At 35.0% G+C, this 13,504-nt stretch overlaps 1 protein-coding gene across 1 annotated transcript in view; it reads right to left on the bottom strand.

The window, feature by feature from the left end:
* Positions 1-13,504, bottom strand: part of LOC149803330 (tyrosine-protein phosphatase non-receptor type 13-like) — a 204,536-nt gene that overhangs the window by 127,019 nt on the left and 64,013 nt on the right. The window contains exon 9 of the mRNA XM_089953916.1: positions 11,681-11,801. Within this exon, the coding sequence (XP_089810042.1) occupies positions 11,681-11,801 (121 nt within the window). The remainder of the gene's footprint in view (positions 1-11,680; positions 11,802-13,504) is intronic.

The raw sequence follows: 13,504 nt of genomic DNA, 5'->3' as shown, positions 1-13,504 counted from the left end.
TCAGAAACAAAAGAGGTTAAATCTTTGTGCTCAATCCTCTGTCTATCTTGACCCAATTTAAGCCCCCCCATAAGATATGAACTTCAAATCCCTTTTGTGTAAGTTATCATAATGAATTGCAATTAACATTAAAATGTAGTTTTTTTTGGTAAAACTAATTTTAATTATGCAATACTTACCTGTTGCTATTGCTTAGCTAATCTATTTTCATGCTGAAATATGCCATCCATATGATGTGAATACATCCTCCCAGAATGTTGAAAAAGCCAGTATGACCCTTTGACCTTTTGCACACCACTCTGTCACATGGTCATGCGCAGAATGTAGTTGTACCTGTATGTCATCTTTTCAAAGATGACAATTACGCAAGATATCAGAGTGGGGTGGGAAGAGGGTATCTGGCAGTAGTGACAGGTAAGTATTGCATAATAAAAATTAGCTTTACCCCCGTAAAATCTACATTTTAATAGCAGCAATTACTTATCCTGTCACTATTGCTGAGCTGAATTTGTCAGTAAGGTGGGTAGGCTGATGTCAAATTGATCAAAAACAGAAATTAAATGTATTCACCATAGAGGGAGAGGTACACTTCTATAGAATGTTCGTGTCTCTCTGAGTAACACGCTGTGCCTAACAATGGGACCCAGAGAAAAAAATACCTGTGCTCTGTTGTGCTAATGAGTAGAGGTTAAAGGAGGAAAAGGTATTACCTTTTCATTTTGCTTTGGAGACATTAAGATAGAAGCAAAGAGAACACATAGGGGTTAAAAGTCTATCTTGATCATCCCCTGCATATATTTTACTGCGACTGGGAATCTCTATGAGTAAGGGGATAAGATAGACAGTCAATGGACAAGGTATAAATTTCACTTCATCTTGCCAAGGCAAGGGTAAGAAGGAAAACAGTTTTGAGTGTGAGATCCAAAAAGGAAGCTTCACTCAATGGTTCATAAGGTGCTAGTGAGTGAGAGACAGGTCTCTGAAGATCACAAACTTTATAAGATCAGCAAGATGCGGATCTGACCGATGTCTGTGCTTTGTGAGAATTTAAGTGTGTTGGAGATGGAAACTCGATATCCTTTGATAGTGGATACTGAACATCTTTTGGTCTCAAAGAAGAACAAAAGGAAATCAGCAATGGAAGTTACAAAAGGGTGGATAGGATCTACATGTTTCCTACTGCACCAATCACAGAAGATTCTCCAACTGGCATCATAAACTTTGGATGTAGAAGCTCTCCTGTCTTGAATGATGCAACTGGTGACTCTGTCCGAAAACTTGTTCTGGCAGAGAGATTGTTTGAGATGAGCCAGGCATGAAGGTGGAAGATGTCTGGTCTGTTGTGGAGAAGGGATCCTCAATGTTGTGACAGGAGATCTTGTTGTGGAGAAGGGATCCTCAATGTTGTGACAGGAGATCTCTCCTGTGTGGTAGAGACCTGGGTCGATCTATCAAAAAATCTAGAAATCGTTGAACTATGTTTGTTGGGGCCACAACTGGGCACTGAGAATGACTGAAACTGATATCAGCTTTTGATACTAACCCTGGTCAATATTTTATAACAGTGCTGAAAATGGTTACTGACTTGATTTCTTTATTAGGGAAAGACCATTCAATTTTATAATGGGGGTTGGAGTTAAATGCTTGGCAACAATTGTCTTGCTTTGATCTGTAGTATAATAAAATACCGTATTCCATTCCTTATTTTACTTGAAATATATTTATCTTATGATGAAAGGAAAAGAATATCCCAGTCAGAAAGAACATTCTAGTCATTAAATAGTCAGTCCCTTACAGAACACATGTAGTCAGAATTTAACTAGTTTAAAATTATGTACTTTCAGCCTTGTGACTGTGCTATTACTGCTTAAAGACTAAGCATGGTTTGTATTTCAGTTTTTTCAGTTTATTGGGGTTTTCTCTAACAAAAATTACCCATTGTCAATTTCAAACTTAACTGTCCATATATTCGAGGATTACTTTTCCTTTGGAACACTAGGATAAATTTATGCTGTTCAAGAGAACCTCAACAATGTGTGCCTTTCATTAAGTCAGTGCAAACGTTTGTCCTGATTTCTTTGATTAAAGTAAAAACATTAAATTATTGCAATAGAAGTTGATCCACATTTTCTAAATATATAACTGAAATAAAGACGACACACTCTTATAATGGTAACCAATTGTAAATCACTCTTGGTGTCTCAGCCTTTCCATGGTTGATCTTTATTCACTGACTATTCAGTTTCATGGCAACCAGTCCATCCGTGGTGGAGATGCCAATGGCATGCTTGCCCAAGATGCTGTGGCAATTTAAGGTATTTATCCCTCCACTGCTGAGTGTTATCAAGGAGCAAGCATGGAGGGGTTAAGACCCTGCTGCTAAGCATTGAGAATCCAAAAATTTCATGAGCTGTACTGTAGCTACATGTAATAGCAATTCACCCATCAAATGGCATCCAATTATGATTAAGGCTTGCAGTGCTATGCTGATTTCTTCAGTTATAAATTCCAAATTATTCATTTCATGCCAAAAAATGGGGATTTTTCTGCTAATTTTTGAAAAGTGTTCTGTTGAAATTCCACATCTTGTATGCTAAAATTTATTTTCTTTGATCCAATTCATAAATTCTGCAAGGGGACGAAAATCAAACCTGAGATTATCAATTATCAATATCATGAGTTACATCCTTTGTTTTAATTTCTTGGAGAGAACTGGTATATATATATATATATATATATATATATATATATATATATATATATATATATATATGTTTTAAAGTACACATGATTTGAGGAATATTTTTAAATGTGCTGAATATCATTAATATGGACTGATCTTGCTCATTACAAATCTCTTTTGACATCCTCATGATTTTTGTCTATCTGCCAAGTTTAGTCAAAATCAGATATAAAAAACTGTCTCAAGTGTGATAACAAGTTCAGCCCACAGGTGCTCGACGCGAGCTTGATGTTAAGAAAAAAACCAATCATCTAAAGGAAAAAAATCATACAGACTGACAAAAATACCTTAGATTACCCCGATGACCCGTTCTGACATAGGACCCTCTCTATCATAATATATAAGAGAGAAGGTACGGAACTTCCAAATAGTTCACTCCACCCATGACCCTCAATTTCCTTCTCTTTTTCCATCTTTAAAGGCACACTACTAAATTATATGACTTCTTTTACTTCTGAGATATTTTTCTATCCATCAAGCCATCATTGACTTTTCTGCATTGTACCAAACTGAAGTTATGGGCTCCGAAATGTACGATTTTCACGAAGTTTTCCTTTGTGGACACTTCTGTGCTCATCTGAAAACCGGTGACAAGAGCGATATGGACAATGTTTTCAACTCTATGGTGCATCCCTTCTTGAATTACAGAACAGCGGTAGATGCAAAAGTAAGTTTTTTACTTACCATTAACTCGATTCAACTTTAGGAATCCTGTTCCATGCAAGTATTATACACTGTCTTCTTCACTGCACAACACATCGTATACATGCATGTCTATTTTCAAAATAGGCGGCACTAACGTCAATGCCGAAATATGATTGGCTCAAAAGGTTATTCTTATTATCATAGGAACACGAAATGTCCACAAAGGAAAACTTCGCGAAAATCGCACGTTTCAGAGCCCGTAACTTCAGTTTGGTACACCGCAGAAAAGTCAATGATGGCTTGATGGATAGAAAAATATCTCAGAAGTAAAACAAGCCATATAGTATGGTCGCGTGCCTTTAAAGACGGAAATAGCAGAAGGAAATCGAGGGTCATGGGTGGAGAGAAGTATTTGGAAGTTCCGTACCTTCTCTCTTATATATTATGATAGAGAGGGTCCTATGTCAGAACGGGTCATCGGGGTAATCTAAGGTATTTTTGTTACTCTGTATGATTTTTTCCTTTAGATTATTTTTTTTTTAACATCAAGCTCACGTCGAGCACCTGTGGTTCAGCCAATCAGATGCAAGGCCACCTCATTAATATGCATGGATCGCCCTAATTATTCGAACAACATGTAATCTCGATCATATAAGCCTACATACCAAGCTTTACAAAATAATCTGATCAGAAATTTGGCCTCCTGAGATGTAACAAAACTCAATAAACACATGCAAGATCCCCCCCCCCCGTTAATAGATGCATACCTTGCTTGCTATCAAACTTATCTGAGATTCTGGCAATACAGACCTACATTTTATGTTTGATCAAAAATGAATCAAAAACATGGCTGCCAGAGTGGTAACAAGCAAATATTTATAGCTCGATGCAAAACTGGATCAAAAATGTGGCTGCCAGAGTGGTAAGTTAACAAGCAATTATTTATGGCTTGATGCATGGTCACTGTATACCATAAGCTCACATGGACTTTCGGCCAGGTGTGCTAAAAACAGCATGGCATGTTGCATTCACAAAACTGTGTGAAGGCTGGATGGATTGCCAGCCATGAGAATTCTTATATACCCCTAAAGCAGAGAGCAAAAAAATTAATGTGCACATTTTACAAAACGCTACTGTATTCTGACCCTCTATGAAAATCAGCATTTGTTTAATTAATGTAAGCAGTTTACTGCATCTTCTCTTAGTTGCATATCCATAATCGAATGTTATCATAACTAGTGGAATTAGCGGAAAAAAGGCTATAAGGCAGACCATGAGTGCTGAGTAAGTAGTGAAAAAACATGTTGACCCCCAGCATATGGAGATCTCCAAAATGAAAGCAGGTGTTGAACCTTGAGTAAGCCTATTGGAAGTTTTCCTACCACAATGCAAACATCCCCATCATTAAAAAATACCATATCTTGATCATTACAGAGGGCAAACATACATAAAATGCCCCCGACGGTTCCATTAGGTTGCAACACTAGATACTTTATATGACAGACTGAAAAAAATACGATGACAATAAAGCTGGCAATACCTACACACATGCCAAATATAGGTGAGTTATATATATATATATATATATATATATATATATATATATATATATATATATATATATATATATATATATATATCCGGACTAGCCACGCAGACAAAATGAGCCATAGGGTACCTGTACCATATACAAGTTTTCTGCCAATGCTTGCAAAGACAGCACTCGCTTTCTTTTCAAGTTGACAATCCATGTGAGTTGCAAATACATTTATTTTTTCAGTGCCAAGCATTAATAAATAGTTAATCGTAAAACCATGGCAAGTTTTCCCAAACATTTGAGCTGCGAGTGTGGCGCAGTGGCAAATAAGAGAGGGTGGTTATTTGATCTTGCCACAGAATTGATTCGTGTACAGTTGCAACCTTTAAATAGATTTCACATACTGTACATTCAAAGTGTTACTTACCAAGCTCATGCTCATTTTCTAAATAAGCATCCGGATCTGACAGCTAGGGAGTCAGATGATATTTACGATGACTACACCACAATGATTTACTAGATGATGATGATGGACGATTTCAGAACTTTATCAGGCAATGACGATGAATTCTTAGACTTGGTACCAGATTACATTAGGAAGTGATATTTATAGGATACTGTGAATTTTTAAAAAATGTGGACTTAACCTCAGGTTCAACTTCAGGTTTGTACAAATTTAATACAATTTCCCTTTGATCATGTAACCAGGTAACTGATCATTTGGATACCTGGTGAGAGTTAAATAAAATTACATTCCGACATCTTCATTCCCAGTGAATATGTCAAAAATAACAAGTTTTCTGGATAAATGAAACATGCTGATTTTTATTTTATGATGTCATTACATGATACACATGTACAGTATATGTACATGTATTTACTACCTGTTTATGTATTGCATATTCAATAAAGTTGCAAAAATTAATGAATACATCTATTGACTTATGTTAATTCCACTTTATCATAACATTCATTTGTACATAAATATAAGTTTAAACAACTAACATATTGAGTACATCACTTTTTGTATGTACATACACTGTATTATGTCAGTGTCCTGAAGAAATCTGTGACCTTTGTATGCTTGGACTCTTTGGCAGATTGATTTGCAATGATTCTAATCTAATGTCTATAGATTCTCATGGATTTCACTACTGTATTTTATGACATCACTGGTGAATATTGCTGACATCTGCTCAAAGTACACAATGCATGTTGCTCATCTATGATTGCTTGATGGTGTCCCATAATAATGTAAAAAGTACCAAAAAGATTGATGTCACAGTTAAACGTGTAACTTAATAAAATGCAAGCTTTTTTATAAGCTTTATTTTACAATTGTTATAGTGGGTAATGAGCAGATAAGTCTAAAATGAAGCCTATACTGTCCAATGTTTAAATCAATCAACTCTCTTCTACAACCATCAATAAACTGTTACATACAACTGATAAACAAATGAGACAATTTATTAACTATCTACATCAAAAGTATGGTTGATTTAATCCCAGTATTTATTTAATTTTTAACACACCCATCGGAAAGTAGCAAAAATAAAGTTTATACAATTGCTGGTTACAATATGATCGCACTGCTTGACGATTTTCCACTCATATGATCACATGATCAATTTATAACTTTAATGTGCCTTGCCAATCCTGTGGGACAAATACCTCAAATTTTAAATGCTTCATTCTGACATCAATTGGATCAATGGTCTAGTATTGAATATTCTAGAAAACAATGGAAGATAACTCTGTTTTTCCTTTCCAAATATTGCTTGTCAGTGCATTACTGTCATTGACTTGCAACTCAAATAACAGGACAGACAAATTAGATATTTAACTGATGATTTCTTTTATTATCTGTATAATAAATTAACATAAATCTATTACAACTACACAGTAACTAAAAGCAATATCAGTGGTAGTGTCTGTATTGTTAAGATGTATATAAAACGTGTCCATTTATCATGTACTTTTAATCCATCATGTAACAACTTCAAACATTAAAATAGGAATTTACAAATATTTTCTTGTGAAACATTTTCTTAAAAAAAATTTAAGATCATAGTGACCATTTGCAATTAGCACAAAACAACAAATGATACAGCATTGTTTCATGTTTCATTATACAGTAAAACCTGTCATGAGCAACCTCTGCTATGAGCAACCACCTGTCATTTCCGACCACAATCATAATGCATGGATCGATTTTACTATATAAACGCTCTGTTATGAACGACCACCTGCTGAACGTGACCAGCGACTGCAATTTCTTGGCAAAATATGCATTTTGACACTGCTATGAATGACCACATCGCCAAAAAACAAAACAGATTGACACCACTGACCTTAACTTAATCCTTTGTAAACACTAGAGCTCGGGATAAATGTAGTATGCAAACAAAGTGCACATTAAATAACACTATAGTTGAACAACCAAATATCGAGATAAACACCTCTAACCATCATTTAATCCTTTGTAACAAAGACTGCATAAATAGTAAAGATTGCTCTAATAAAGTATTTAAAAAGAATTTGTCTTGCTACAGTACCAGTTTTGTGAAATTTACAACTCCAGCGTATGGTGTCATTTGTAAACTGCAGAAAACCAAGCTAAAGTACATGTCACTAACCACCATTGTAGTGCCGAAGCCATGTGATTAGCCAGTAAGAGTAACATCAAAGGGAGTAATGATGGATATACGCAGTCGATTTAGAGGTTTGTATTTTTTCTTTATCTTTATGAAAACTCACAAAACGCCGGTAGCCCTTATGTCCCAGTGAGAAATCATTTGAAAGGGCTTCAGTGTACGTTTGAGTACATCCTTTGTCTTTCCAGTTAATCCATAATGCCTGGAGGGTGAATGAGCTCGTTGTCTTTAATACTAGTAAGTGAGAATCATTTCCGTATTTTTTTTAAATTATTTTTTATTTCTTTTGTTAGTGTTTCACCAAACCACCATCTGTTTACCTGGGTGCAGATGGTCGCAACCTTTGTTTATTGAGCTATAACGCTGTTGATTTAAACTTCGTCTCAGAATAAATGTATTGTTTCTTGATGAGTTAATTATGTCTTTTGGTTTCATTCATTGGTACATAATATATATTTATTCCACATTTCCCCAAAACCTGATCAAAACTGATAGTCTTTATAATGTCAACACTAATAACAATGACAGAACCTCCGCTGAAAAAAAAGAAAAATTTTAACACTGGAAGAAAGGATTAATGTCATTGAAAGAAATGAAAAAGGGGAGACCGCTCGCAAAATAGCAGTCAGCCAAGGAGTCCGTTAGAAACGAATGGCAGAAAGGTGCACAAGCACAGAGGAAATATGCACGGCACGACAGACAGTTTACGGAGATCTGAACGAGCAAGTATGGGAGCGGTTTTGTGTTGCAAGGAGTAAAAACATACCAGTAAGTGGAAAGCTGATTCAGGAAAAGGCAATAATTGAGATACATGTTCAGACCAAACAGCTGAGTAAAACATGTCAACAAAGAAGTATAATGGATTTCTTAAAAAACATGTGAATAAGTGTATAGAATAAGATATATACATCATGACTAGCTGTTCATTTTTTATGCATTTTTGTGTGATGTTGAAATATAAATTTTATTCTCATTGTTTGATAGATGTATATCTTTATTATAAAAGATATTTTGAGAGGAATGTATGCAATATTTAACAAGATTTATGAATAAAAGATATGATACATGTACAGTGAGTATGGGTATTATTTATTTTTCAACAATGCTAACTACTGACCCTGAAAACCAGTCCATTTTCACACACCTCTTATGAGAGACCACCTGTCTTGAGAGACCACTTTTGGTTGGCAGAAGGGGTTGTCTCTCATAACAGGTTTTACTGTACTGATATTAAAACCTTATTAGTAACTCTTGTAACAAGGATGGACAAAATTTTACTTCTCTGCTTAAAACTCATAAAATATTTGAGCCAGTGATTGACAGGTCTGGTGCTGGAAGTAGCTACACAATATCTGTTGATAATATTTTGCATTCAGTTTCTTCATTGCCCCTTGATATGCCAACTTTCTTGAAAAAGTTTGTCTGCCAATAGTAACTCTGATGTTGTTGTTGTTGTTGTTGTTGTTGTTGTTGTTTTTGTAGGGTTTAACGCCATTTTTCAGCACACGATAGGCTATACATGGCGGCCAGTATTAATGGTGGAGGAAGAACCCGGGGAAAACCCCGGAAAGAACCACCAACCCACAAGTAGCTACTGGCAAGCTTTCTCAAATACCCACATTAGCTGAATCAGAGACTTGAACCCACTAACTCTGATGTAAGCTAGAAATAAATATTCATATACAATTATTTAGTATGTTGGGTCTGTAATGTATTAGTAAATGTATGTATTATGTACTTTAAAATACTGATATAGTCCTAGATACATATTTTGTGCATTATTTTCAACTGCAATTTATAATATTGATTCTTTGTGCACCTTTTGGCTTTTATGTATGCTCAGTGGCATGCCAACCTGCTTAGGGTGATTTCTGAACAGTACTTGATGTATACAAATTCTTTCAAAATCTAATTTTAAGCAAGGAAATGTTATACTGTATAACTTTCCTAGACAAAAGTCAAGAATCATGTTACTATGACTGCCAATTCTATCCCATAAATGTTAAGTGAGATGCACATATGTTATTTGGAAGTAATCAAATTATACCTAATCCTTAACTGTAAATGCAATATTTTAGTTTAATTAGGTACATGTGAGTGCTATCCTCTTAAAATAACAATAAACATGAATCATTAAACAGCATTCAAATTTTAAGACTGCCATTCCGTCAATGTCCTGTGATTTCCACAAAGGTTGGTCAGTCATAAAAATTTTGGTTGTACTGCAAAAAGACCTTATGTCAGTATTAACACTACTTTCAGACATGTTCATAAGATAAACTGGTATAGAATTTCTGTTATGTTTATGAACATTACATCTGTTTATGCACAACAAAGTAACATGGACAAACACTTCTGGTCAGTAAATCTTATGTGAGCCGTGCTTCGATGTCAGTCATAAATGACCATCTCATGAGAGCTGAGAAAATACTGGTGTGTCCTGAGTGAATTCTTTCATTTTAATGGTCATCACATATTTGCAATTAAAGATAAACAATTTATGTTAAGTCTATGCACTACCAGCTAAAAGAATTCTCTCATTTTATCACACATCATATAAATTTGTAAAATTTTGTGAAAGGTTGAATACATGAAAGTATTTAAGTTTTCTTTATTCAAAAACAATACAAAAGGACTCCACAATGCACATCTTACTATTAAATTTAATGAAAGTGTCATAACAGGGAAAGTCATTGATCATCACGTAACCAGTTGGACAGATGTAGCACTTGTAACAGTGGGGTAATCAAAATTAAAAAAATTTTACATTATTTTTCCAACCAGCAAGACAATTTTTACAGGTTAAAAATCAGAATATACAAGTTTGTACTAAACATAGTTTTATGTACTTGCAATGACAAAAAAAGCTACTTTTTTAAGCAGACGATGGACGAATGAAACCAAATTGCTTCCCCCAATCACTCCTATATTTTTGATCCCGTTTCTTTTTTCTTGGCTAGTGAAAAGTCATCAGTTACTTCCTTTTCTTCTTTATCACTTCTTGCTAAGAAACTTATCCATTATGATGCTGAGATTTGCTGATGGGGTCAGATAAAGAGAACCACACTGTGAGACAATCTCTTTGTATTGGCGGATGAAAACAAGAAATCAAGTCAAATATGGAAAATTACTAACAAACATATCAGACACAGAAAAACCAGAACCAGAAACGGGGAAACAAAAAATGTAAAATGTTTTTTTCTCTCAGGGAATTGAAAAGTCAGGATTTTTTTATAAAATCAGGAGATAGGTCCATAAATCAGGATTCTCCTGATCTTTTGAGCAGAGTTGGCAGGTCTGGGACAGATACATGAAAAAATATTTAAACTTGATAATTCTAAACAGCAAAAGAAACATCCAGCCAATTAATCTAATACATATTCAGTTTAAAGGAGATATCTTGAATTATTCTTAAGTTTTGTTCAAAAATTAAAGTGTGAATTATAGATGGATAGATTAATATAAAAATGGAAGAATTTATAAATAATGAAACTGATGAATTCGTTACAGCACATCTCGACTGCTAATCCAATGTAGTTTCACTGAGATTGGAGCCATCATATGGCGAAGAAAATGGGGGAAGCAGCAGTGACACAATTTCACAAATGAACTTCTTTTATTCTGTATTTTAAATTTAAAGGTTTTTCATTAAATTATGAAGCTATTATTCTTATGACTATTAATACATTTTCAAAAATTACAATTTGCAGGAGGGGAGGGACCTTAAAGGTGATGCATGTACAGGGTCTAAATTCGTCCAGCGCAAACCAGCCATGTCCCTGACTGAGAAACCTTTAAACAGTTTCAAGTTTTGTCATTAAAACAAAAGCATTGATAATTTTTGATGGGCAAACTAGCAACAACATTAAAAATATTTAAACTGAAAAGCTGTAAATAGCAAAAGTCACATCTAGACCACTAGTCTCACAAGTATAACAAGTTTCCATATCTTAAATGCTTTTGGGATTCTACTCCAAAAACTAAAGTGTCATAGATGGATGGACTACCTGATAAAAGAACACAATTCTGCATCCCCTACCAACTTTACTGGACAAGAGATAATATTTTTCCACTGCTAGAGGCACAACCTTATTTACTAACCTGAGTGTGTTTTGGTTGTAGGAAAATTCACTACTGACAATGCTCTCTCTGTCGGACTCTAGACCCATCTTTAAGGCAGAGTCAGATCCATACTTCAGATGCAGATCTGGTATATATACACCTGCAATGAAAGCATAAACACTGACAATACACTGTAAAAACAGAAGCTAAATAATCAAGACAGCAACTTTTGTCTGCAACTAAGATTTGTATGGCTCTTTTAACACCTTTTTGGCTACATTATGCCAAGAAAATGGCCTTGGCTGTTATAGAACCTGCAACTCCTGAATTACGAGTCCAATGCCTCACCAACTTAGCTACCATAGCTCATGGTAAAGAATGCAGTCTACTCAACTTTCTCTAATCTCAATTTTACCAACTTTTATTTTTACGACTAAAAGTATTATTTCTGATTTAAGAGTATTAAAATTTTCAGGAGTAATGAGTCTGTCCTGGAAAGTAGGTCACTAGGTTGAAGTTTTGTGTGCAAAATACATTAATGCCAAGACATACAGTGCTAGCATGGTATCATTAGGTTTAGTAATAGAGGAGTTACAGCCCCTACAGGAAATATACAAAAGTATCATAAATGGTAAATTATATGTTCACTATGTGTTCAACAGTCCGCAGTGTGGGGGCACTAGCAAGGCATGGCTGACTCTGGAGGTTAATGACCTAAAAGGTCTCAATGACCTCAACCTTTTGTCCAGGTATGCAGTCTCGAACTAAATTTTATGTGCAAAAAGCATTATTTTTCTTATTAAAATTACCATTACTATCTCTTACCTTTAGACCTATGAATCTACAGTTATTTTTATTAAGATCAGTACAATCATACACAAAGATTGGTCAAGAAACTTACTCTAGAACAAAAGTTATTCTGCAAAAACAAATTTTTCTTTGAGCCACAATGACCTTGACCTTTAATCATTTGACCCCAAAATAAATAGTCTTCTTTCATAATAAGTGCAGCTTACAAAAACTTTGATCAATGTATGTGATCTAGAACATACTATTATGCAAAAACTGACCTTTTCTACTCTCTATGACCTTGACTGTAGATCTTCTGATTCCAAAATCAGCACACTAAGTTACCTGCAAAGCTTGGTGAATGTACATGTCTGATAACTTTAACTTTTGTGAAGAAACCATTTTTCTGAATTTTGTAATGGTGACCTTGACGTTTCACATTTTGAGATCACAATCAATAGTCTTCTTCCTTACCTCAAGTGCAAGCCATCCACACAGTTTCATCCAGGCATGTGATGCATAACTAATGTTACTGTGCAGAAACCATTTTTCTTCTTGAAGTCAGTGACCATGACCTTTGATCTCAAAATCAATGAGTTTCTACCTTACCCCAAGTGCAAGCTAAAGTTTAGTAAATGTAGATGGAAAACTTAAGTTATTGTGCATAAAACATTTTGCTTCATTCAATCATATATTAACCTTTTAACCACAAAATCAAGGAGCCACAATGGCTCTGTGGTTAACATACCCAACTTGCGAATTAAAGGGTGTCATTTGAATCCTACCATTGGATCAACACAGGTCAACTAATGTGATTTGTCCTTGGGTAAGGCACTTTACTCAAATTGCTAAATGACCTACTTGTGCTGCTGTGCCATAAAATACCAAACCATTGACCACAAAATCACTAGGATGCTTCCACAGCCCAAGTGCAAGCCATGCACAAGGTGTGGAATCTTTGCTAACAAGATTCCAATATGATAACCCTATCTACACCTTGGCATATCAAGCAGATATTTTCTGTGCTTCAGGTCTGTGAATTTCACAGGATGTGGCATCAGCACTGGCCTTCTG

The sequence above is a fragment of the Sinohyriopsis cumingii genome, chromosome 3 (assembly GCF_028554795.1).
Source record: "Sinohyriopsis cumingii isolate HCF-2022 chromosome 3, ASM2855479v2, whole genome shotgun sequence".
Taxonomy (NCBI): Eukaryota; Metazoa; Mollusca; class Bivalvia; order Unionida; family Unionidae; genus Sinohyriopsis; species Sinohyriopsis cumingii.
Note: the sequence above shows the minus strand (reverse complement) of the source record. Positions and strands in the feature narration are given on the sequence as shown.